Genomic DNA, 25,763 nt, shown 5'->3' with positions numbered 1-25,763 from the left:
TGAAAGCTGGCCCCACCCTATCATGTGATTTCCTGAGGTCAGATGGCCCAGGATGTGAGTGGGCGTTAAGGCGTCTGGGAAGAGATCTCAAAACTGGATTATAGATGGCAGACAGTTGGTGTCGTTGGGGGGGAAACTCCCACTAGGTTAAATCTGGGACTCTCCACCACTGATCCTTAGAACTGAAGAAGCTTCTCGGATGAGAGGTGAAACGTCTTTAAGCAACTCAAGAAGTCCAGACGCTTTTCTTTCCAAGCTCCTTAGTCTACGATGACCTGGATGACTGAGAACCTTCACAGACGTTAAAACGAGATATGATGCACTGTTGTATTATCCCGTTTGGAGAGAAAACACGGAAAAGACGCAAAATTTAAGCCCTGGTGGAAACAGGAGGTAAGGCGTCAGGTATCCAGACGTCACGCAGGTATCGGCGAAAGGTGTGGCGAGAGTTGTGTTCACTGGCTTGTTTGAAAGCACACAAAGCCGTCGAGCTGGAATATCTGCCCGCAACACACCCGCCTTTAGAGAAAAGAAGCTTGGACGATCGTTCAGGCTGTTTTGTTTTTTAGTTACCAACAAAGTTTACCCCTCAAAAAACAGCCAAAATGAGCAAAATCTCCAGTTTGTTCAAGGGGGGCTCGAAACACAAGTCGAAGGGAGGCCCTTCGGCCCAGGAGGCCATCCACAAACTCCGGGAAACAGAAGAAATGCTGACAAAGAAGCAGGACTACCTGGAAAAGAGGATAGAGCAAGAACTTGCAATAGCCAAGAAGCACGGCACGAAGAACAAGAGGGGTATTTATATTTGTTTTTATGATGGTCTGAAAAAATGTGTGCACCTGTTCTTTCACCGAGGCTAGGCCAGGACACACTACACCTCCAGGAAGTCTTATCTTGTACTTCTATATTTTAATCTTTTGTCCGGGCAAATATCAAACACACAAACCCACACATGTGCAATAAGACTGCTATATGTGCAATTCTTGTGCAATTCTTCTTCTGACGAAGTTGTATTTTTGTATTTTCCTACTCGTATTTGTATTTCTATTTTATTCTATTGTATATAGTATTTTATTTTATTGTATTGTATTTTATTGCATTCCAGTGTTTTCTAATTTCTGCTACATATCTTTGCACTTTTGCTGTAACAAAACAAATTTCCCACCTGTGGGACTAATAAGGTCATCTTATCTTATCTTAAAACTCCTTACAGGTATTCAAGGAGGTGGTTTATGGGCCTTTTATATGTCATTTTACATTCCTATTATTCTTGCTTAATAACTTGATGTGTGGTGGCAGCAGCTCACGGGTTAAACTGAAGACACTTCTATATAGAGTTTATAAAACGGGACTCTTATTTCTAACAAGTCTTTTTTGTTGTTGTTTTACAGTGAAAATCCCATAAAACCTTTCAAATGTACATTTTTGGACTCTTGTGGCTACAAATATACCAGCTTTCATAAATCCTAGTTCACAAACAACTCTTAAATGTACAGTGAGGCAACTGTGAATACTTCCCTCGCAGTGATTGTCTTCAGTGTGTCACTGACAATGCCAGAAAATACAACAGGTTTCTAACAAGTAAAACAACAAAAGCTTTTTATTGAACCTGAAAGGTCCCTTCCCTCAGAGCTGCACCTACAGCACTGGGTGGTGTGGACTGTTGTCTCAGCTGCGTTGGTTGTTGACTAAAAATAAACGTCACCCTGTGAAAGGGAGGAACCCTGTCTTATTTTTTTGTTTTTTTGAGGACACATAACACTTTTGGAAATTTAACTGCACACAAGTGACTTCTGTGTCCTCTCTGTGTCAGCTGCCCTGCAGGCCTTGAAGAGGAAAAAGCGTTTGGAGCAGCAGCTCACCCAGATTGATGGCACGCTCTCCACCATCGAATTTCAGAGGGAAGCTCTGGAGAACTCGCACACCAACACGGAGGTCCTGAAGAACATGGGCTATGCTGCCAAGGCCATGAAGAAGATCCATGAGAACACGTAAGAAGCTGCTCACACAAGGCAGAAACCCCCCTGAGCTTTTGTCTTACTTTCCCTCGGTAGTCCTGGCTTGGTTGTGTTTATATGCAGAGATGGTTTCCTTTTGAACAAGGAAACGTGTGATGTAAATTAATTTATGAGCCATATTTCAGAAGGAAAGCTGCAACACACAATCAAAAATGTGTATTTAGTCAAAACGATTAATAAATCCTAATACTTTGGTGCAGCTTCAACACTACTGAATGTTGTGTGTGATAATTGAACACAGAGAATCTCAAAGAGAATTTAATTAAGAAAGCAAGTGGGTTGTTTTAAGTGAGTGAAAACCCTTTTACCTTCTTGCACTCTTACTGTCATTTTCAGGGATTTGGGGAAGATTGATGATCTGATGGCAGATATCACCGAGCAGCAGGACGTGGCCCAGGAAATCAGTGATGCTATCTCCAGACCTTTTGGGGAAACATTTGATGAGGTGGAGACTGTCTTAGTGTTTATAAAGACTTTTTTTTGGCACAGATATTAAAATATGCTTGGTATTTTGCTGTGTGGCACGTGCTCACCTTTCTTCTTTTGTTAGGATGAACTGTTGGCTGAGCTGGAGGAGCTAGAGCAGGAGGACCTTGATGAAAGTATGATGAGTATGGGCGGACTGCCCAGCGTTCCCAGCTCCAAACTGCCTTCATCAAGATCCAATGAGCGCGCAAGTAAGTTTCTAACAACTGACTGATATTACATATTATGGCCACTTTCACACGCTTGCCTGCAAACTGTAATACCTCCCCAGCTTTCAGAAAAAACACAATATTTTAAAAAATGTATCTATTAAATTATACATTTTAAGCATATTTCTGCTAATTTGATCTTTACTGTATTTATTTGAATAATATAAAATCCAGTTATAATCGCGAAAATGTAAAAATGGATGCTGATTGTTTTTTCTCCATTGTGAAAATATGCTGCAGTACATGCACACAACAGATTTTAAGGCTTATTATAAATCCATTAAAGGAGAAGATTATTTTTTGCCATCAGTAAAATAAAAAATTGGTTGCTGGTAAATTTTCCATATTTAGTCCACAGCATTGATTGTTAATTGTTTCCTCCTTTTTCACAGCAACCAGGAGAAAGGTTGAAGAGGAAGACGACATGCGGATGCTGGCATCGTGGGGAACTTAAGTACACTGAGGCAGCCTGTTTCCTGAAGAAAGCACACACAGAACTATATAAGGATCTCTTTCTCCCAGTCTTTTTATTATTATTATTGAAAGCCAGCAACATATTATGTTTAAGTAAACTTTCAGCTACATGACTAGTAATATTTATCAAGAAGTAAAGGAATAGGATTTTGTTCCCATGTGTGAGGGCTTTTTGTTGTTGTTGTTGTTGTTGTTGTTGTTGTTGTTTTTTCTTTTAATGGAAATCTATGGAAGGTCGTTTCTGCCACTACAATAAAAAAGATTTGCCATATACAATTCAAAATTTTGTGTTAATATCTCACAATTTTGGGTTTGTGTATCTTAAATGTCTGAGAAACTAACTTGAACTTGAAAAATTACAAATTTTGACATCTGGATGGAAATTGTTTGCCTTCTGTGTCAGAAACAAACTTCCATAGAAACCACACTAATCTATGACAGAAAATTTCTAAAGGGTCAATGAAATTGTAGCTAGGACTCGACAAATGCTTTTATAACTTAGGGCAAAACTGTACTTCATTCAGCTGTAAATAACTTCTGCATTAATGTTGTAAATATAGGCTATTGCTTTATCCCTGTTCCGCAATAAAAGTCTTATGCATATCTCAAAATGTTTGTCCTCTTTTTCTAAAAATAATTATTATTAAAATTTGTTATGTAGCTATGTATTCTTGTGGTTATGTTCTTTCCGAGTCTTAAGTAATAATTTTAAAGGTTTTCAGTTGTGTACGTTTTATGCATCCGGTTTTTAACGACGTGCCTTTATTTTGAAATCAGGGACCGGAAGTAGTGCATTTGCATTCAGGTTATCCGGTAACTTCTGTCATCAAGTATTCCAGCGAACTAGCCGCCCAAAGACAAACTAAGACCACAATTCGGACTTTAACGGAATATGGAAGCGAATAAACCACTTCAGACCTCAGGTAATTTTTGATTTTATCGCCACTCAAACAACTTAAGTTTGTGTAAGTTATCAAATAAAGACAGGGCGTTTCCGGGACTGTCAAAATTAGCATCAACTTAGCAGTTTCGAAGCTAAATGTCCGAACCGGATTTTGACACGTTTCACTATAACTGCAAAACACAACTGAAACGTATTTAAGGTTTATAAGAAATTCTTTTAAAACACAAAGGCTGTCAGTCATAAAACTTTTAACTACATGTTATCGATAACTGGAAACTGAGTTTCCGCCTTAGTTTAATATTTGAAACATTTCCTTTTCACAGTAAATGTATTCAGCACACCAGCAAAGGTTTTAGTACATCAAAAGTTTTTAAAGTAGAGCTTAAGGTTAATTTAGATGACTCAACTAAGAATGCGTGGGAAAACACATTTTAGGTAACTAAAGTATATGTCAAAAAAGATGAAGTAACTTAAAAATGTGGACCGGGAAGGAAATAAAGTAACCATATACCGTAAATGTATACGTTTATTTTATTTGGAAGAAAATCTGCGGTAATTTGGTCGATTTTGCTCAACGCAACCGGCCCCAGCAGGCATTGCTGCATAATTTGGGAGGTCTACGTGACTGTGAGTCAGTTGCCTTCACGACATGTTGTAAAGGCAACCGACTTCTCTAAAACCTCTTGCATTTTCCCTCTAAGAGATACCCCTCGTTAGTTTTAACAAGTAGTGTTTTGCTATTTGAATTTTTTTTTATAAACTATTAAAAACTGAATAAAAAAACGAATGCTTTTAAACCATCAAAGATACCACGGAACAATTAAATGTTACTCCGGCACACTGACTTATTTACCGCTAATGTATTTCGGTCCGACTGAGAACAATTGGGTAGACGTATTCACACGTTTACCACGAGTTTCAGGAGGTAGAGCAGTTCATCCATAAGTGGAAGGCCGATGTTTTGATACCTGGTTGCTTCAGTCTGCATGCCCAAGTCTGCATCCTGAACCCCAGGTTGCTTTTCGATGCATCTGTGGGAGTATCTGTGTGTGTTGTGGCTGGGGCAGCCAAGAAGAGGGCTATGAGCGAAGTGGCAGAGAAAGCCACAAGGAGGCTGTGGATTAAGAGGGCTGATCCGTGGGTAGCTCCTGGTACGCAAGTCGGGGCCTGATCGTCTGGACAAGGATGTATGATCTTGCGAGACCCAAAACACCTGATGACCCCAGGATACATCACTGAAGATGCGTGCCAGTCCATCCAGGAGATGTTTCTTGCATAGTGTGTGAATGTTAGAAAAAAAGTGCTTGTATGGATGAGTGTGAATGAGGCATGTTGCGTAAAGCGCACTGAGATGCTATGTAAGAACTAATCCGTTTACCAATCATAGCATACTGGGTGTATACCATTAATCAAGTCATAATACCAAGAAACATAAGTTTAGTTACAGTCATTGTGACATCCACACAACCTTTAAGCTTTTTCTTTTCGTACAAATTATATCTCAAAATACATTAATTATATATACCCAAGTCAAAAGATATAATCATTAAGGTGTATAGCAATTATAATACATTTCATTTTGACATTTTTTTTCACAATTTTATACACAGTTTGGTCCATGTTGACATGATCGCATCAAGCACTAGCTGGAGATGCCAACTGCAGATCCCAAAGGTGCACGAATTGAGAACTGCTGCTTACTGGATATTTTCTCTTTTTCGGACCATTTTCTGTAAACCCTAGAGATGTGCTTGTGTGTGGAAAATCCCAGTAGATCAGCAGTTTCTGAAATAGTCAGACCAGCCCATCTGGCACTGACAACAACTTTTAAAGTCACTTGACTCACCTTTCATCCTCACTCTCATGCTCTGTTTGAACTTCAGCAGGTCATCTCGACCGTGTCTGCAGGTCTAAATGAATTAAATTGCTGCCAAACGATTGGCTAATTAGATATTTGCATTATAAGTTGAACATGCTTTGAATGAAACCCAAAGTTAGGTATTTTTATTTGTTTAAATGTAGCGCTATCCAGTGGTGGCTTAACAGGATTCAGAGCTAATAAGCAATTTTTTGCATAATAAATAAAATAAAATTCATTTGAATATTTTTTTAAAATTTAAAATAAATGCAAAAATTTTTTAGCAAGCAATAATATTACTAATCATGAGTATAATGACGATAATAATTATTAACACAATTATTTATACTGACACTGACTTTTTTATGATTTTTACGAACCATAGCTGGACAAACCTCTGGACCAGACGAGGTGGCCAGAAAGGCAGGAGCTGAAGCCAAGGAGGCCAACCGCCTGGATGAAGTTCGTCTGGTGGTGTTGGGATGGAGGTGGCCGGGGAAGAGCTTGACAGGCAACACCATCTTAGGCAGAGAGGAGTTTCACTTAGAGCGAGCTGCTGAGTTCTGTGTTACGAGGCAGACGGAGGTGCAGGGACGACAGGTGACAGTGGTGGACACGCCAGGATGGTTCTCTTCCCAGGATACTCCGCCTTCCTATAAACAGGAGTTAGTCAGGGGAGCCTCTCTTTGCCCTCCAGGTCCACACGCCTTCTTGCTCGTCATCCCTGTTGGCATGTTCACCGAGGTGGACCGTGCTCGCGTTGAGGAACACGTGAGCCTCTTTGGGGAGGATGTGTGGAGGCATACAATTGTGGTGTTCACCTGGGCGGAGGTGTTGAAGAAGATCTCCATCGAAAGGTACATTCGTAGGGAGGGTAAAGATCTGCAGTGGGTGCTGGAGAAATGCAAGCGGAGGTACTTTGTTATTAACAACTGCGAATTTGGGGAGAATCCCCAAGTGGGACACTTAATAGAGAAGGTGGAGAAGATGGTGGCAAAAGAGGGTGGGCACTACAATCCAGAAGTGGCGAAGGAGAAGAAACCTGTAGATGAGAACCGGAATTCGTCCAAGGAGGCAGAGGAGCTGGGAGCCCAGCCCAAACAAAACTCTGAAGTGGGTTTGTCAAAAGCCAGAGAGGTGGAGGCGCTTTCAAGTGAGTGATGAGCTCATGTCACAATGGAGGACATTTCTATGTATTAAATATCACATGAAGTTCATTTGAGATGTTAAATCAGCATCTATAAATATTTTTAATCATTTAATCATATTTAAGCGATTGTATGTAAAAAGGAATGAACCCACACAAAACTATCACCTGACTATACAGTTTGCTTCAACTCCACGGAGCATTAAAGTTTTTAATGGTTGACTTTTTTTAGTAGTAAGCATTTATTGTCATCTGCATTGTTTTTGGTCACAGCACGTGGCCCTTTAAGCAAAAAGCTCTAAAAAACAGCCACTTTATCTGCTAATCATAGGTCTCAGTGATGTTTACTGCCAACAGTCTTTTCTGCAAAGAAGATGACAACAAATGCTGGACGGCAGTGGCTGATTTTTGTACTGACAAACTGAAGAGTTAATAATTGTAACCATTTTTTGTTTCCCAGCTACAAAAGGTAAGCAGACAGTTAGTTAGGGCATGTAATTAGCTTTTATTGGAGTGGTCCTCTACACCAATCCCAGTTTTTCATATTGCCCGCCCCTGTATTAGAGACTGTCTCTGGTAGCTAAAGTGTTATACCTTTCCTTCAGAAGTTGAAAGAGTCCAACTTGTGCTATAGTGCTAACTCCAGTATTGAAACTAAAAATGGCTGCCTGTTATCACAGGGATCAGTATGGGCTATGAGACTACTCGTGTAAGTACGGTTGGTCCATGTAATTAAGGGAGAGGTAACAGAAATCAGTCCATTTTCTCATTATTCATATTGACAAAAAAAAAGTACTTGTAAATGTACATTTATGTACAAAAAAAATCTTCTTTTGACAAGCTTTGAGCTACAAGATTAAACCTAAACAACAGAGATGCAGGCTGTAAAACCAAAGTTGGAGCTGAATGTAAGGTAGAGTTGGGTAATACTTGTCTGTGGGTTCATCACTATGAAGAGCTTAGAGTTTTATTTATTTGTTATAGATGATCACTGCTTTAAGGAACACATTACTCCACACAAGGACTTTTAAAGTAGTCTTGTTAAGCTTGTTTCATCTTATCGCTGCTTTGTGGTGTGTGTGGTTTAGATTTCAGATTAAATTATAATCCTTCCTCTAGGTTTCCTGTAACTGAAGAAGAGCAAACCTAGGAATATCCTTTTGTTTTTAACATCCTTGTCGTAACAGTGATGTCGTGACTGTGCATGAAAATTAAGCTTGTAAACTGGAGTCTTGTTATAAATTATTAACAGACTGTGTGTTTGGTTCTAGATTAACGAGACATTCATGGCTGACGGAGCCTCTAACTCACAACTAACGAAGCCTCTTCCTTACTGATCTGACGGAAAAGCTGCTGGTGTGTTGAGAGGAAAAAATGGTAAAAAATACCAAAACAACTGAAATGTTACTGAATGTAAAAATCAATGTGATGTATTTATTTCATTTTTTAAATCAGTCGTGGACATTTTTAAGGAGCTCACTGTGATATAGGAGTGCTTTAAGCCCTTTAGTTCATGTTGTCCAGAGACTTACTGTCCCGCTTTTACCCGGAATTAAATCTAGTTAATCTTACTAGGTTTGCGTTACTGTCTTGTGGGGGGTGGTGTGATGAAATCTCGAACAAAAACACAAGTTGTTACATAGATATTGCCAAATGTAGTGTGTACACTCCTTACCGGATACCAATGGCAGAACTGCACTACTAAATTTTCCCTGTAATATCCTGTTGATGACTGGTGAGGGGAATTGCTTTGCAAATAATTCCCATTTGTTGTGACCAAACTGTAAATGCGTTTCTAATGTTGTGTTATTACACACACGTGTGCATATTTAAGGCACTTGAGCAGTTACTGTTTTTTTTTTTTTGTCTTTTTTTGATTTGTTTTTTTGTGGTTGTCTTGATGTGTTGCCTTAAAGCAGTGATGTCTGTTTTAAATCGATCTTTTAGATGATTATCATGTTGCAGAAGGATAATTTAAAGGGATGAGCAACTATTACTCAATATACAGGAAACTTAGGTTTTGGTTTAAATCATTTTCCAGCAAAATATGAATTTATGGTTAATTATCTCATAGCAAATTCAGTGTCTTTGTGTTTGGGGAAAAAGATTCAATTTCAAGGTGTTTCCTTTGTTTCTTATAGATTTGAGATTATGTTTCCAATAATCTGAGAGTACAGAAAAAGTAGGTCAAGCCGGCTACCAAAACTCGGGTTGAACAACTTGAGGTTGTCTTGAGGAGTTTCTGGTTTCGCCAGAAGTTAAGACATAGATGTCCACAGATGTCTAAATCAAGCCTAATGCTATAGTTAGTCTAGGAATGACAGTGGTTCGAGACTGCAGTATGACCATAATTATTCTGAGCGTTGCAATGAAGTTGTGATTTTGTTGCCTTTGAGATGATGGTTTCAAAGACAGGGACCAGGTCTGCAACCGCTCACAGTTAGTTGCCGTCCTCAAAGCATCTTCCTTACATTTTCCTAACTGCTTATCCAGTTCAGGGTTTCGGGGGAGGCTGGGGCTTATCCCAGCTGCTACGTACAGTTTGGAAAATAATTATTTAATCCACTGCGAATTTGTAAGTTTGCTGAGTGGCTTGAGGTCTGCAGACTGGCTAAGCCACTCCATGGACCTTAAAGTGCTTCTTCTTTAGCTACTTCTTTGTTGCCTTGATTTTGGGTCATTGTCATCCAAGACCCATCTTCAGTGCTCTGGCTGAGGGAAGGAGGTTTTCGTCCAATATTTTATCTTACATGGGCCCATCAATGCAGTGAAATCATCCTATATGCATAGCAGAAGAACAGCCCCAAAGCATAATGTTTCCCCCTCTGTGCTTTACTGTGGAAATCATGTTCTTTGGGCCATACTTGGCATTTCTCTTCCTCCAAACACGGCAGGTCGAGTTGATGCCAAAGAGCTCCATTTTGGTTTCATCTGACCACAGCACCTTCTTCCAAGCCTTCTCTGAATCATTTAATTGTTAACTGGCAAGTTTTAGACGGGCCTGTACCCTGCAGGTGCTGCAAAATTTCAATCCATTATGGTGTAGTGTGTTACCAACAGGCTTACAGATTCATCAGGGGATCAAATAATCATTTCCTCTCAGTACATTTGACTTTGGGATGAAACTCATGCAGACACAGGGAGCACATGCAAACTCATGCAAAGAACAGTCCCAGCCAAATGGGACACCATGCTGCTTACTGAAAGAAAATGCTGACTTGTTTCCTCAGATTTTGTGATTTGGAAGTTCAGACTGTAAACATAACTTTTGTTTGTTTACAGGAAAATGCCTCCGGGCACAGTTGTTTTTTTTTGTTTGCAGAAAAACACAGCCTGGTTCCAGCAGGGTGTACAAGCATGATGTAAGATTCCCACCTCTTTGTTTTCTAGGTAGTACTACATTGATTCATAGATTGTAGTACTGTAGGCAGGCCACTTTGGTCTTTTGAGACTCATTTAGTACCTTTTCAAGGTGATCTTAAAATGATAGAGTCAGCTGTTCCATACAGACATTTAAATCTTCTTTGAGTAGACGTATAACACCTTTTATAGTCCACAAACTTTACCCGAGTCCTCCCTGGGTTTAGGCCTTGAAGCTGCCAGCGTGCCTGTATTTACTGGGACTTGAGAGGACGGGCACAAACTTGTGCACACAGCACAGCTATTGGCCTTAAATATGTCCATTCTCTATTTTTTTTTTCTTTGGATTAACCTTCATGCTGTTGGGTATTACCAGAGAAAGTGTTAGTTTCAAAGTTGGCCTTCAATCTTTAATTTTCTTTAAATGTCACGGGTCAGTCTTCACTTCTGGCTATAGATGAGGAGCTTGAGCTAGATAGAAGACCACAATATTAACCAACTGAAATAAAGCCATTTATGTGTATATAGTTCAAGTCCTTTGTATTTATTTATAGTAATGAATGAGTACAATAAAAATAACCACACACTCTCAGATATACACTATACCTGTTTAATCCAGTTTGGGACAATACTGACGTGTTGGTTGAAGTTTAATGCTGAAACCTGAGATGTACAACAGATCTGCTGGCAACCAATCATAAACAAGCACCTGAGGAGTAGAGATTCCTGATAGGTCATGCTAGCTCAGTCAGATACAGGTACTGCTACATATGTGTGTCACTCTTGATTTACTATCTCTTGTAAACACCAATGAGTGTATGATTTAAAAAAAAAAAAGTTTAAAAAAACCCCGACTTAGTACAAATACATGCTTGTATGTATGTATGTATGCATACACAGGCTGCTGTAAGAATCTCCCGAGGCATGAAATCCATCTTTGTAGCAGTTCTTCTGGATGCTTTGATCCTGTTTGATCTCAGATGCATTTCTCAGTTAAGCATGTGAATCCAGTTACTCCTAAGTAATTCATGGACGAAGAGTCATCTCTCTCTATACTTTGCACTCCCGTTACACTATATGGAATCAGCTGTAATTAAACTGGCGTTACTTCAATGGGAGCTACCATGTCTGTTTTTTCTGTCAAATAAATGTATATATTGCAATCTCTGCTGTCTGTAGCCTGTTTCTTGAATGTGTGACAAATTAATTAATTTTTATAACAGTCTTTAGTAATTTGTTAAATTAGGTATTGTGGCCAAAGTTTCAGAGATTGTTAGGTGAGGACCCGAATGCAGACTTGCTGTCCAAGGAGATGGGGAAAAAAATCAACAAAAAATAAATCTTTATTTAGGCCCTGAACTCAAAATAAGCCACCAACTCGTACTTAAGTCCATTAAATAAACTACCAAATTCAATCCAAGCATAAGCAAGGAAGCAAACACGGCAAGATGCCAAAGTATATACAAAAAAGGGCAGTTAAGGGAAGTAAGAACAGCTGAAACTAATCAAAAAAACAAGACAAAGGAAGTAAAACTAAAACAAGGACGACTTGAGCAAAAGTTTGCCAAAATAAAACAAGAAGTAAAAAACTGGGAACAGATGAAAACTTAACAAAAAAACTAAATAATACTGGGCAGCCTATTTCTAAATGAAACACTAAGTAAATACCAACATCCCTTCCAAACAGGCCATACTTGGTCAGTCTTTTTCCTGAACAGGTATGGCCTGTTTTCTAATTATATTGTCTGGAATTTTAACATTTAACCTGCAGACCTGCAAGAACCCTCTGCTTTTATTTAATGTGCTCTCACTTGCTGATGATCAGTTAATCAAGTGCATTTGATTAGCAACAGCCAGCTGGATAAGTGCACTACCATGCTGAGATATGGTAGTGCACTTATTTTTTTATACACTGCTTCTGCATTTGATCTTAATCATTGTTAAATAAATAATTGAACGTTGCAATCTGTCATGTGTTGTTCATCTGAGGTTGTGTTTTAATAATCTTAGGACCTGTGGATTCAGAGGATTTTTTTATTACTTCCTAGTATGTCAAACTTTAGAAAAAGAGCGTACTTACTTTTAGACAGTAGCTGTCTGATTTATTTTCCTTCATGGGCAGTAGTTTTGTTCTCTGTTTTGCCCACTAGATGGGAGTAAATCACCACAGAGGTGACCAGCAGCAGGATGATTCACAGCTGTGGTGTGACCTTGGCCACAATAGAGCGATTAACTTGATTTGATGAATGTAATTGCTGGCTGTCTAGCTATTAACACCCGCTGATTACTGTTTATAGGTACAACATGCCGGGCTTGTGTTTGTGTAGCACACTCCATTGGTTCCTCAGGCCCTCTTAGAGGCACACACAGCACTACTTGTATTAGATAATTTGAATTCTGTTATTGTCCTTTGCAGCACTGAATCAGTCTCTGTAACAAACAGCTGAAATCTAACACCTCTGCCTTGCTCCTTCGGTAATGTTTCCCCCCTTACTCAAACCTTTTTCATGCTTTTTTTTTTTTTTTTGCTTCTAGCTTGCTCAGCTTGTCTCTATCTCCCCTCTGCTGTCTTGTTTGCTCAGCTTTCTCTCTGTACTGCTGTAGAGCTCCATCTCCTCAATCTGCAGTGAGGCATTTCCAAAATCTACCTGATCCAAGGGTTTCTCATAAACCGAGCGTGCAGCATTTTTCACTGTCATGCTCTCTTTCAGGGACGGGAGATCATTTAAACACAGGTGTCAGAAAACTTCATGGCCAAACAAGATATTCAATTTTTGGAATGCCTTTCATTTGTAAGTCTGAATAATGCTCACCCCCTCCCAGGATTCAGTATTTCAGGGAAATACTAAATCCCTGCTGTCAGTCCATGAAAAATTAATCAGTGCCTCCCAGCTGCCCCCCTTCAGAAGCAGCAAGACCCTCTGTGATCCAGGCCCTTCTGTGCCCTCACATCGGAAGGATTTTGAAAATCTTCTTCAGGTTCCAAATTTGTTTGATCAGTGTTACATGTCCAAACTATTATAAAGAACTTCCATACCATAAGCTATATTTCCAAGTGTTAGAAAATTTGGACTCAGAAGGAAAAGTTGGCTAGAAGATGAGCCTAATGTCAAAATGTATGTAGGAGAAATGAAGACCTTTCATTTGCTATAACTTCTTTTCATCAGCCACCTATCACACATGAAGTCAGTGAAGCTCACTTCTGACAGATGAAGGCAATACTGTGGTGAGTTGTTCAGGATATCCTTATCTTTTTTGGCAGTGCTGCTAGTGTTAGCATCTGTTAGCAGCTACTAGCCAGAGTTATCCTCAGCTTTTGTTAGGTGGTGTTAGTGAAAGTCTCTTAAGTGGATATAACATTGTTACACAGGTAGTGAATAAACTCTGATATGATGTGAGAATGTAATCAAACTGGTTACAAAGGGGAATGTGTTATTTTTAGGATACTGGAGCCTGAGATTAGCTGGCATAATGTTAGCTTATAACCAGCTGTTTAACATTCCAGAGACGGGAGTGTTGTATGTCTAAACTGCTGATAATAAGCAGCTGTGATAATATCTGGAATAAATAAGTATGTTTATGCATGTTTTCATGTGTTAGAGCCCCGACTTCACTTCGAGAGATGAGGCAAGAGGTTGCCATTGTGTTCAAGATGGTGGGTCAACATGGCAACTTCCACAAACCAGTTTATGAGACTCCATTAGCTTCTTGGAAGACATAATTACACACTAATCAATGTATATTTATGAGTAAAATATTATTTTTTTTCTATTACATAAACTAAAAAAGAAATAACTGACTACACCTTTAAATGTGTTTTTAAGTCTTGTACTTAAATTAAGGGCTCACAAATGTTGGAAAAATTAATGCAAATCCAAAAAGTACTAAATGAATCTACTACTACTAAATCTACTAAATTGAATCTATGTTCTGCGAGGGTCTGTAACTATAAAATTTCTGCACAACTTCATTAAATATACTAAAGATATGGTAGTATATTTATACCAGTATAGTAGAATCAAAAAGAAGTTGGACATGCATGCTTAAACAAAAGAAACATATAATTTGGTGGACCATGCAAAGAAACAGACATGTGACTGTTTTTACCAACATTTTTTTATTATTTCAAATGTAATCAAAACGACAGTAGTTACAGAAATTACAGACAGCTATGATACTTTATGATTTCGAGTCTTATTGTTTGCTATGAAAGTGTCATGATAAGATAAAACCAACGTCACAGCTGGAAGAAAACTCCAATTCTTGAATCTTTATGTTGAGCTCCTGGAACATTTGCTGAATCTGTGACTCAGTATCATTTAATCCAACTCATAAGAGAGCAAAGAAAACAGCAGTACCCAATCCCAATGACACAACTGTGCTGCTTTTGTTAAAAGTGGCAGTGAAAGCCATTAGTCAGGTCCAGTGAAGCAAGTGAAGACTTTGCTGCTAGAAAACCCAGTTTCCACTATCAGAGCATTGCCAGAGTTTGAAAACTATTGTACTTGTGTGGCAAATGTCCCATAATATTTCACAATCTCATTATTTTACAACACATAGTACTTGAAATAAGTTGAGGCTGCCTCATTTTAGGACAATGGACTACAGCTTACACCTGTGCCTGCGCACATCTTCTCACATGACATCTTTTCTGCCAATCTGACTTGTGTACAATACTGCTCCTCAAAATATAATAACTGTAATCTTCTAGGATAATATTTTTTCCATCTGGCAATGCTGCGTGACTGAAATGTTTTCAGCTTTTGTAAATGTGTTCAGTGCAAACAAATGTGACCTCCGGTCACGTTCTCGGACTGCATTTTCACAGCAGTCGTAAAAACACTTGCAGTTTCAGGTGGCACTGTACGATAAGTGGATGATTTGATCACTTTCAAAGAGCATTTCTCCACAGGGATTGATCTACCGGTACTAAAAAAAAAAAAAAATGGACCTGGAGGTGTGGAGAAGCCATCGGCTCACAATTGTTAGAGAAATACTGTTGCGATGCATGTCACGAACCACGACCCAGCCGCATAGCTCCACTGACTGAATGACTAGTGTATAGAGTGACACAGGCTAACATGACTCAGAGCCATAGAAAATATAAAAGGCAGACATAGCTTCCAGCTGTGAAAAGTGAAGCCAACTGTACCATGAAAGAAGTTTATGGGGAAACTACACTCACCTCCCTTGCTTTGTGACCTCAGTATACACTTTACTTTCAGCTGCTCCCTTATTTAATGGCCATGTTTAAAGCTCTACACTAAGTAAATTAATTACTTTATTTGCTCAGTTGCTAGTTTCAGGTAATAGGACATAAATTCCATATTGTAAATTATGATCATTTTAAACACAACAAGGAAGGATTATTTAGGATGTCCTCATTGGCTAACAACATAAGGACGTTCCCAGCTGTGAAACTTTTAAGCTTTTGTGTGTCCCGAATAAGGAGTTTGATAACAAGTGGCTAAATTTAGTAATCATAAAGTTAAAGTCATGTGACCACGATGTAGTTCATGTAGTTAAGATTTTACGCCATGTGTGACTCTTCGAAAATCATAAATATCTTTCTGAACACACTAAAGTATTAAAAAAGTGTTACTTCCCACAAAACCCCAAGGACAAATCTGGGTGATGCTAATTTGGCAGTTTAAACTTTTCTTTGCTTGATAGTGAAAATGACTTTTAAAGTCTTTTAAGCTGAACCTCATCATTGGGCTTGAATTTGCTTCGCCTGATTTTAACAGTTGGAGTCTATTAATCAGAGCTGACGTTCACCTGAAATCACTTAACATGGACAGTAGAGTCGTCTTATTTTTTTTTTACTTAAATGGGGCCAGAATAACGCTGCATGATTTCTGCTCATGTGGCTTCGCATCAGCTTGATGAATTAGTCCATTGATTGTCTTGTCCAAACTCCTTGGAGAAAAGATTTGCCTCCATGTGAGTGTGTGACTTGAACTGCCCACTCTGTACATGTGCTTGAAACTTGCTTGTAACTAAGACCTTAACTAAACGGAATAATTTTAAAAGATTTTTTAGGAAGTGATTCTGTTCACTTTGCTCACCTAGTGGGACTTTACTGCACTTGAACAATGTGTTTTTTCCAAGGACACAGGACAAAGTGGTGGCAACTTCACCACCTGAGATTTTAGTATTGTTTAAAAAACCCCAATACAACCCATTTCAGAATGACAGGAAAAATCAGACTTTTGTAGGCCAAAATCTAAACTGTTGCTAAACTTTGCTAATATAAGTTCACTGAATTAAAATATTCCCAGCACACGTTATAAAATGTAAGAGAATGTATTGATTCGAAACAGGCCCCTATGCTTTCCGTGTAGATTAACATGTATTTTAACCAAACAGGCAAAGTAGTGGTTCCTCTAAAATGAACAAAGCAACTAAAACACAAAGGTTGGTTGCTTAAGTACGCTTACTACTGTTGTAATTGTATGTTTAGTTGTGTACCTGCTTACACGTTGTGACTACGCTGGTACTAGCAGACTGCCACATTTGTTTGATTGAACTTTGTTAAAAGCCTTACTAACCTTTTGGAGAAAGGGAGTGAATGTATAACACAGGTATCACTGTGCTGACTGGGGTTGTTGATATATCATATTGATATCAAGCCTAAACTCTTCTTCCAGGGCTCGTTTGTTAGCTGATGATGCAAACTTAAAATTAGTAGGTTAGTTAGATAGATAGGCATACTGTTAATTTCTAATGACTGACATTTTACCTCTTGTAATTTGGGTTATTCAGCGAAAGGCTACTAAGAGACACTGGCAGTAGAACTCTTTAAATGTATTGATAATCCAAAGCTTAAGCTTTACTGTGCCTGGAATTGTAAAAAGTTACTGGACAGTTGCTAATCAGGGATGTCTAATTTTTATGACATCAAAAATACTTGCACAGCATCACTTTAATCCATAGACTGTACACAAAGGATGGATGTAGCTTCCTGGTTTGAAAAGTGACATCAGTTTGGAGCGAAAACCTGCAATTTCTTTTCATGTCCAGCAGAGGTCGACTCCTCTGCTTGGAAAACAAAACAAAACCTTCGTGTGTAGAGGTCTACGGGAAACTGCCCTTGGGCGTCGTTGATCTCTTACCTCAAACCATTTTCATGGCCTTAGCTGATAGTTTCAAATCTTATTGAATATAACATAATGAAGGTACTACTGCTGCTCCCTCATTTCCAAGGTAGATCCGCATATTTGATTTGGCTGGATGCTTTTCCTGATGAAACCTTCTCACTTATCCAGGTTTGGGGCCAACGGAAGGAATACAGTAGCTTGTAAAGCCTGGAGGTGGATTTAATGGCTCCTCCCCTCTTGAACTGGTTAGTTATTCATATATAAGGCTTGTTTAATTGCTACACCATTGAGCCACCTGAATAAAGAATGACATAATATTTTTTTTAAATTGAGGGTTGAGGCATATGATCAGGAATTTGCTAACCACTGAGTGATGTCACAGTGGCTACTTCCATCTTTTGTGTACAGTCCGTGCTTTAACCAACTAAACCTGCATATCCTGCCTAATGAGAGGTATGGAGTCTGTGGGGGGAGGTTGAGGTAAATACATGTGACTGAAATTCTGATTAGTCTTTGGTCTCAATGTCAACAAAGTGTAAATAAAAAGAATTCAGATGATTGGAGTTCTTATGCGTTTTCACCATAGAAATTAACAGATGTAATATTGCACATTTTATTATTCAGTAAAACTCCAGGATTTTGAGCTCTAGTTTGTATAAATGAGTCTACAATCATTGGTGTAAAACATGATTTTCTCTTGAAATGAGTGAATTGTTGTGACAGCAATGACTAGAACAATATTCACATTTAAGTAAAAAAGTAGAGAAAAAAAGGCCACTCATAAAAAATAAGAAAAGAAGAGTCTCATCACTGCTATACTGCAAATGTTTGCCATGAGTTACCTGAATCTGCAAATGTTTTGGCCTTGGTATATACATTACTACGGTGACATGACAGCTATTAAATGTGGACACAGAACTGGTTACGCTTGGCAACAACTGGAAAATAAACCGACACTGTAAAAGTGAATCAAATCTCCAATCAGACCAGTGTGTTTTCTGGCTCAAGCACTGTATCCAGATACTTCTAAGTAAAATCAATAAGAGCCAGCTCAAATATATGCAGCCATATAGCAGGTGGATATCCAATCACTACTGTATACTGTCTTCTGTATTCACACACGAGAATCACTTACACTCCAGAAAATATATTCACACTCACAAGCGCCTGTCTTGTAATTTTGCATTAGTACCACATGTCGAATGAGAAAAAAAAAAAAGAAGAAGTGCAAACTCTACTCAGGGACGAAATGGCACGGCAGTAAAGAAATCAATGCAAAAGGGAAGGATAGTGTCCATCACCCATTAAAAAAAACAACAACAAAAACCCCCCACCTTATACTTCATTTTCACAAAATGAAACCAGCCCCCAAAAATCACAAACTAATTCAACACCCATGCCGAATGTTCAGAGCTTTACTCCCAGCTGTGATCGATCGAGTTCAGCTTGCGTCATATCACGCAGCCACAGCCTCTCTGTGCAGAGTGGACTGTGGAAAAGTCAATTAAGCCTGCTATGGTATTGAAAAGCAATACCGACGGTCTGTACAGATAAATGCGCCAACCCCTGTGAAAACATAGAGAAAGGAAAAGGAAAAGAAGGAAAAACCTGATGGATATGCAAAGGCCTATAATGTGTAACCCCCATGGACAATAAAGTGGACATCTTTGTTCACACACTCTGTATTGATTCTGAAAATATATATTGTATAATTCACCCTGCTCCCCAACCCAACCAGACACACGGCTATCAGTCAAGCTGTACAGTCCCACCATGGCAACGCGATAGCAGTCGTAAAAACGCTTAACGAATGCAGAGTCGATGACGTCTGCGCTGTTCCCTCCCTCTGCCCCCCGGCAGCTCAGCTCCTTGCTAACGGGAGCTGAACAGTGGGTATGTCTGGGGATAGTCTTCAGGGGTGTCTCGCTTTCTCATGTCACCGGTTACTGTATCCAGTCTCATCTAGCGCTCAATGGGCCGATTGTACAGTCTTAACGAGTCATTGTGTACACTGAGCTCCTCCACCGATAAGTGCATCCTGGAGGTTCCAGGTCAGAAGTCCCCGTGGAGCAGGAGAGAGGAGGGCTAGCACAGGAGGGAGGCTGCGGAGGGGAGGTAGGGATGTGGATGCCTCCTCCTCCCTCAGCACTGCTCGGACTCGATGAAGCCCTCCTTCTCCTGGCCCACTGGCTCCACCTCCGCGTAGGCTGGGTGACCCGACCCCCGGCGAAACTTCATGGCAGGCCACCTGCTCGGACGTCTCTACAGGAGAGAAGTTAAAGATTGAAGGTCAGAGGCAACAAATATGGTCAGGGTTAAAGGTTAGGGTTGCTGTGTAGTGCATTCACCTAAAGCCCTTTTATTTCAGTGTCTAACTTGACATCTATACAGCGTATGGTGCCCCGCACCTAAGACCCCATTGGTCACTAGCATATTTCCATGGTTACCTGTAGTTTGCATGAAAGATGGTGACTTACTTGTCACCTAACAGTGGAGAGGCAGTAAAAATTGAAAGAGTGCAACACAAACCAGAAATGGATATTGTTTGCTTTCAAAGTAAAATCAACTTTAACTTTGAAAGAAAGTGTTTCTGGTTTGCTTACTGTTTGCAGCCATTAGGTGTCATACAAACCATGGCCAACAATGGTCATCTGCTTTGATCCGGTGCACCACTATATACGTCTTTGTGACTAATTTCACCCTTGTGAGTCCCACTAGCCTCCAGAAACCACTCACCAACCAGTCACTGAATGCACACTAGCAAAACATATATTATACTTCACTTTCAAATGATGGCTGTCTGCATTTTTCGGAAATTAGATATATTCAGCTTATTGAGAACACCTATGAATGTTAGCCGGTTTCATTCTCAGAACCAGAATTAATAAACCTCTCCATAGCAAAAAAACAATAACACAGGAAAATATAATAAGTAATTTATGTCAAGGTGTAAGACTGACAATCAGCCCTCTGATGTCAGAAACACTACGCCGAGATCAAGGATGAACTTTCTTTCCCGCTGGTGCCGCTGCTCACCTCGATAAGGAAGAGGCTGGCTGCAGAGGTCGGGTGATGGTAGATGTAGACTGTGATCAGCACGCCTGCAATCATGATAAGCATCACCAGCAAGATGCCCAGGATCAAACCAGTGTGAAGAGGATGAGTGCCTTTCACCCTGTCTACAGCACTGTCAGCTGGCATCACTGGAAAACAAAACAAGAAGCCATTATGTTGTCACACACGCATTCTGTTTGCTATTTCAGATTGTTAAGCACCGCTGGTTTAATTATCACTTTGTGCCACATGCTTAAAGCAAGTGTTATATTTTCTCTGGTTTCGTTGCAGTTTTGTTGTCGACCAGCAGGGGACACTCATTATTCATCAATACGCTCCTTTCCTGCTTGTGCCGATATGCCTTAAAGTTCAGCTTTCGCTCCGTGTCACCACACTAGGAAAAAGGCATTTCATTTTAAAACCTAACAAATGCACCGCTCTCATTCAGCCATGCACGTCTGATTCATTTTCAGTGACTCTAAAAGTATTTGTTGAATGGTTAAAGGACATTTCTTTCACTTGGAGAACAAATTCAAGGTTCACTGTACAACTGGGTCTTTAGTAGTCTCTGGCACGATTGTTCTGAAGGCTTTTTAGGCATTCAAGAGCAGTTCTCTTCTCCCATAAGTGCGAGTAAGAGTTAATCCCGCACCAAGGTTAGCAGTGTCTGGTCCTGATGGGAGGAAGAGGAAGGTCTATAGCTGCTGATAAAGTCCTATTATAGCCTTAAGTCGTGGCACTGCAAACCGAAGAGGCTGTAAGTAGCGACGGGCCTTCAGCTGGTCTTGGAAGTCAGCGCTAGTCTGTAAAGCACTTTATCAGATTTATATTTGAACCTCAAAGTCGACCCAGCAGGTGTTTTGAGGGTTCTTTTGAAGATGATCACAGCAGCCTGTAAACCTACTGGGAAATCTCAGTTTTCATCTTTGGGGGCACAATTTCACAAAACACACACACAGACAAAAATACAAAAACTAAGAGAACTTCCTCTGCAATTTGTCAGAGGGAAGAATACACAGAATAATGTCAGAAAATACAAACAGTGTCCCAGCAGAGAACATAACCCAGCAAGGATTCTGCCTTCATGTTGTACCTCATCTCACACAGATTTATAGCAGGTTCAGGCCACGTGTACTCACAAAGCTTTTTTTTTCTCCTTCTGTGCCACCCTGGCAACCTCTCCAGGGCTCCTCCCCGGCTTTAATTAGCAGCAATACCCACCACTCGGCCTGTCAGCCAAGCAGCCTCTCCCCTGGCTCTCTGCCTCATTGATTTCCGGCGTACTCGGGTTGTAATCAAATCTGTGCAATGTGTGTGGGAATTCACTGTTAATGTGTTTGTCTGTGTAGACATTATGTGCCCACCATAACTGGGAATGAAAAATAAAAACAACAAATGGATAATTTGCTGTGCTGAAACAAAACAACTGATGGTCGGCAATGCTGACAACCCAACTGTGTCCATCGTTCGTCCATCAGCTATGAAGGCAGTGAGTCGGGATTCTTGCTTGACATCCTTGCTTTTGCGCTTAATGTAGTAAACACACGATCTGAGCATGCTCTGTTTTTCTCAGAGACAAGACACTTTCCCATGTGTTTGTCTGCTGGAGCTGCACAGAGCCATCTCCTGCTTCAGCTGGAAGCCCAAACGATGCGACAAGCTGTTAGTTGGGGGTGTTGGAAGGTTAGCGGGGGGCATGTGGCTAAGCGGAGATGTAGGCACAATGAGAAATCAAAAGCCTAGCAGCTAAAAACCAGCAGAATGCAAGCAGAGAGTGTCCGACCCCTGGAGGAGCCCAGCGCTCTGGCACAGAGAGTTTCATCTGGACTCTTCTGAGTCTAAGCCAATAAGACAGCAGCGAAGGCCTCAAAATATCACATACACTGGGTGATAGTGGTCTGGTGAAACAAGCAAAATTTTCTGTGTGAATTCCAGGCTCATTGCAGCCATGTGTCCAATAACAGATGTATTATGTGAAAAGTGGAGCTAGACAAGACTTTAAAGACTGTGGAAAAACTGTGGAAACATGCAAAAAAAAACCCACATTTATATGTTTTACTGAGGCAAAAACTGTAGTCATACTTAAACACCTTAATAGTGCACAACTGACATAATCAAAGCACCTAAAGCATTGCCTTGATGCATGCTCAATCATCCAGGTAAGTAAATCCCAAAAGGTTGATTCTGTTCATCTGGACATCCAGATGCGTCTAGATTTCAATGAAATGTTTCTCCCATTGAAAACCTTACGTCCAGAAGAACAAATCAACCATTTGGGGCACATAAAGTATTTTTTCATCGCTGTTTTCAGAATCATACACATTAAAATGAATTTACTGGACCATAAACTGTTGATGATTTTAATTACCTCTATAATGCCAGACAGCTTGATCTATACCATACTTTGAAACTGTTTGCTCAAAATATGCATATATAGATGAAACTTTTGGCTAACCTACTAATAAACAGCTGAAGTAGCTAGCTAAAACTGAGAATAAAAACTTGGAAATCACTGGCTAGCTGTTAAAATAATTATCTGGCAGTCTGGGAAACAGTTTCTATTGATCAATAATACATGGAGAGTATTATGAAGTAGGAACTAAAAGAGGACAAATTACTGAAAGCCATAACTGATAATGATAAGCTGAAAATCGACCTTATCCAGGCTCAAATGAACATCTTTAAAGATGAGAGGTGGTGCTGGCGGAGGAGTTTTTGAGCCTGTCTGACTGGATACTTTGGTGGGAGTATGAAATGACGGCTGGGAACCAGTGTTGTCTACAAAACAACCACAAAATATCAAGTTTGCAAAAAAAAAAGAATTCTTGAATGCTCTTATTTTTATCACAGAAAGAGCTTACATTGATGTAACTTCGGTTATAGAAATACTTCAGTTTACTGACACCAGAGCCAGCATGGCTTAAAATACATAAGTATTTTATATAATATGAAAATATAGTATATGAATACTGTAATGGTGGGAGTATTTAACACTGCAGCACAATACAGTTGGATAGTGACAAAGTGGTAGGTGTACAGCACACAAATTCATTCCTCATTAGCTTTGTCCTTATGACTGCTAGGACCTGAGCACTAATGGACGACAGAGCTCTTAGACAGCAATAAAATACATTAGAGATTTTGAGAGAGGACAAATGAGACCAGAGGAAACCGAGCCAATCTGTTCATTTTCAGCTCCACATTAGTGCCACGGTTGGCACATGGGAGTACAACTGTTCTCTCACTTGGCTAATGGGTTTCAGGAAACCAACAACACAAACTGAGCAGACCTATAATTCAGCCTTTTTGTACATAGGAGTTGGGGAGCAGTAGCGCTGAGAAGCAGCTCCCGAAAAAAGGGCGGCTCGCTCCTGTTGTTTCTTATCTTGGCTCTTATTGGAGCTGTAATCACCTCAGCATTTCCTGTCACCGTCAAGGTCAGACCAAACCAGGCTGAGTTAAACATGCTGGATCACCCAGACAAACTGACAGGAAGCAGGCTGATTAAATACAACCGAGTCGTTATAATAGCAATACAATCACTACAGAGGAAAAGCCAATATAATTTCTCGCTTTTTATGTTTCAGTCCTTTCCTCACAATTTAACTTCACCTTGAATAACACCACTGCCAGGTATGCAACGATAAAGGGTAGATGCATGAAAAAATATGCAAAGAGATATCATCGCAGCACCAGGCGCCAGCACAAGAGTGCTCAAGTGATGGGAAACATGCAGCGTTTGTGTAATGAAAGTGTGATAGAAGCCGTGGATTTCCAATTCCTTTCGAGCAGGAAATGAAACATTTGAGAGGCTATCTCCGAAAACTGATGGAGTTCAAAGTCATTTCAGGAGTTTGGATGTTTTTTTTCCTCCCCCCCCACACACATAATACCAACTAAAACACATTGAAAGAAAAAACTGCTGTTTTCCTGACAACAGTGTCAAATTAGATCTGACATTTTAGGGTAATCACTGTGAAAAACGCCACAACCTCAATCTAACATTATAGTATCTTTAACGTTAGCTGATTCCTCTGAATCCCCAAAAGTCTAATTTGAATGTTTTGAGTTTGCTTGTACAACTATAAATGTTCATGGTTTATGTACATTTTATGCTGAGGGCATTGTTCTCATGTTTTTATCTCATATCATTAGAACATTTTACACAGGATCAGAAAATTCTGCTTTAGCAGTCAGTAGACGTCACTGTTTGCAAAAAGCAGCTGGACTTATAATACTGTGGCTCTAAGACAATAATGATGGTGAATTAACTTTAACATCGTAGCTCCTCACTTGATAAAACAGCAGCTGCAAGTTATGAATAATCCCATTTCTTAGTATTTATGAGACAATATGAGCAAATGAATAGCCAAACAGGAGTCACTTGTGTTGTTGCACTGATGCATGTGGGTTTTTTGCAGTTTCTTGACGTTGGGGTAAATCTGCTGGGACGTCCACTCGTGGGAAGATTGGCAGCTGCCTTGAAGGTTTTCCACTTGTGAATAATCTTCTTTGGAAATTGCCACAGATTAACAGGCAGCAGCAATTGCCTCGTTAAGATCATTTCTGACGTCTTTCCTCCTTGGCACTGTGTTAACACACACCTGAATGCTCCAGACCAGCAAACTGACAAAGCAATACGAGTTAAGCAAAGCAATTTTTCACACATTTCTCCTGCATTTTGGCCTAAATTATGTTAAATAAATAATGACAGTGTAATGTTTTGAATCTCCCCTTAAAATTAATAGTGGCTCAACTTTCTTTTTCACATGATGCTAAATAAATCCAACTGGGCCTAAGGGCTTACTGCCTCTATCTCTGTTGCTTTTACTCGCATTGGTCCAGACACCATAATTGATCGCTGGGACCCACAGAGGACAGTAAAGCATTACAGTCAGCTGCTGGATAAAGTTTATCAACTGACTGAGCCACATGTCCCCCAAAAGATAAAAAAGCAATCAGGGACAGATGCCTCAGCGGTAAAGTCAAACCAGGAGACAGAGAAACAAACAATAATAAAAACAACAGGAAGCAGCAGCGGCTTAGCCTCAACAGTTATCGGATGGCACAGAAGTGAAAATCGGGGACCTACCCTGGTTGTCTCTGAGATGCAGAGCGATCTTGGTGTCATCTGTGAGGAGGCAAAGACAGAA

The 25,763-nt window shown here is 39.8% G+C and overlaps 3 protein-coding genes and 1 long non-coding RNA gene across 5 annotated transcripts in view; 3 read left to right on the top strand and 1 right to left on the bottom strand.

Annotated features, from left to right (window-relative positions):
- The first annotated feature begins 180 nt into the window (after positions 1 to 180).
- Positions 181 to 3,798, top strand: chmp4c (charged multivesicular body protein 4C). Its single transcript, XM_031732548.2, has 5 exons — positions 181 to 795; positions 1,814 to 1,991; positions 2,355 to 2,463; positions 2,569 to 2,695; positions 3,106 to 3,798. Exons 1-5 carry the CDS (start codon positions 606 to 608, stop codon positions 3,165 to 3,167), a joined length of 666 nt encoding a protein of 221 aa, XP_031588408.2. The 5' UTR covers positions 181 to 605; the 3' UTR covers positions 3,168 to 3,798.
- A 150-nt stretch (positions 3,799 to 3,948) lies between these two features.
- LOC116314521 (GTPase IMAP family member 9) lies at positions 3,949 to 11,623 on the top strand. Of its 2 annotated transcripts, XM_031732575.2 has the most exons (3): positions 3,957 to 4,110; positions 6,335 to 7,102; positions 8,368 to 11,623. In XM_031732575.2, exons 1-3 carry the CDS (start codon positions 4,080 to 4,082, stop codon positions 8,370 to 8,372), a joined length of 804 nt encoding a protein of 267 aa, XP_031588435.2. In that variant the 5' UTR covers positions 3,957 to 4,079; the 3' UTR covers positions 8,373 to 11,623. The 2 variants fall into 2 exon arrangements, with proteins under 2 accessions (XP_039473289.1, XP_031588435.2); XM_039617355.1 differs by lacking the exon at positions 8,368 to 11,623 and having other exon boundaries at positions 3,949 to 4,110; positions 6,335 to 7,110.
- A 1,738-nt stretch (positions 11,624 to 13,361) lies between these two features.
- Positions 13,362 to 14,228, top strand: LOC120441854. Its single transcript, XR_005614317.1, has 3 exons — positions 13,362 to 13,435; positions 13,624 to 13,682; positions 14,057 to 14,228. It is a non-coding gene; the product is annotated as an uncharacterized LOC120441854 (long non-coding RNA).
- A 3,927-nt stretch (positions 14,229 to 18,155) lies between these two features.
- plxdc2 (plexin domain containing 2) overlaps positions 18,156 to 25,763 on the bottom strand; it is a 103,136-nt gene continuing 95,528 nt past the window's right edge. The window contains exons 12-14 of the mRNA XM_039617464.1: positions 25,703 to 25,741; positions 20,593 to 20,759; positions 18,156 to 19,818 (exon numbers count right to left, since the gene is read on the bottom strand). Coding sequence (XP_039473398.1) covers positions 19,699 to 19,818; positions 20,593 to 20,759; positions 25,703 to 25,741 — 326 coding nt within the window. The 3' untranslated portion in view covers positions 18,156 to 19,698. The remainder of the gene's footprint in view (positions 19,819 to 20,592; positions 20,760 to 25,702; positions 25,742 to 25,763) is intronic.

This window comes from Oreochromis aureus, linkage group 9 (genome assembly GCF_013358895.1).
Source record: "Oreochromis aureus strain Israel breed Guangdong linkage group 9, ZZ_aureus, whole genome shotgun sequence".
In the NCBI taxonomy this organism is placed as follows: domain Eukaryota; kingdom Metazoa; phylum Chordata; class Actinopteri; order Cichliformes; family Cichlidae; genus Oreochromis; species Oreochromis aureus.
Note: the sequence above shows the minus strand (reverse complement) of the source record. Positions and strands in the feature narration are given on the sequence as shown.

Excerpts from the sequence above, each read along its gene's own strand:
- chmp4c (XM_031732548.2), top strand. The coding sequence starts at position 606 with ATGAGCAAAATCTCCAGTTTGTTCAAGGGGGGCTCGAAACACAAGTCG. Across the intron at positions 796-1,813 it reads CGGCACGAAGAACAAGAGGG|CTGCCCTGCAGGCCTTGAAG; the intron begins GTATTTATATTT and ends TCTCTGTGTCAG. Across the intron at positions 1,992-2,354 it reads AAGAAGATCCATGAGAACAC|GGATTTGGGGAAGATTGATG; the intron begins GTAAGAAGCTGC and ends TGTCATTTTCAG.
- LOC116314521 (XM_039617355.1), top strand. The coding sequence starts at position 4,080 with ATGGAAGCGAATAAACCACTTCAGACCTCAG. Across the intron at positions 4,111-6,334 it reads TAAACCACTTCAGACCTCAG|CTGGACAAACCTCTGGACCA; the intron begins GTAATTTTTGAT and ends TACGAACCATAG.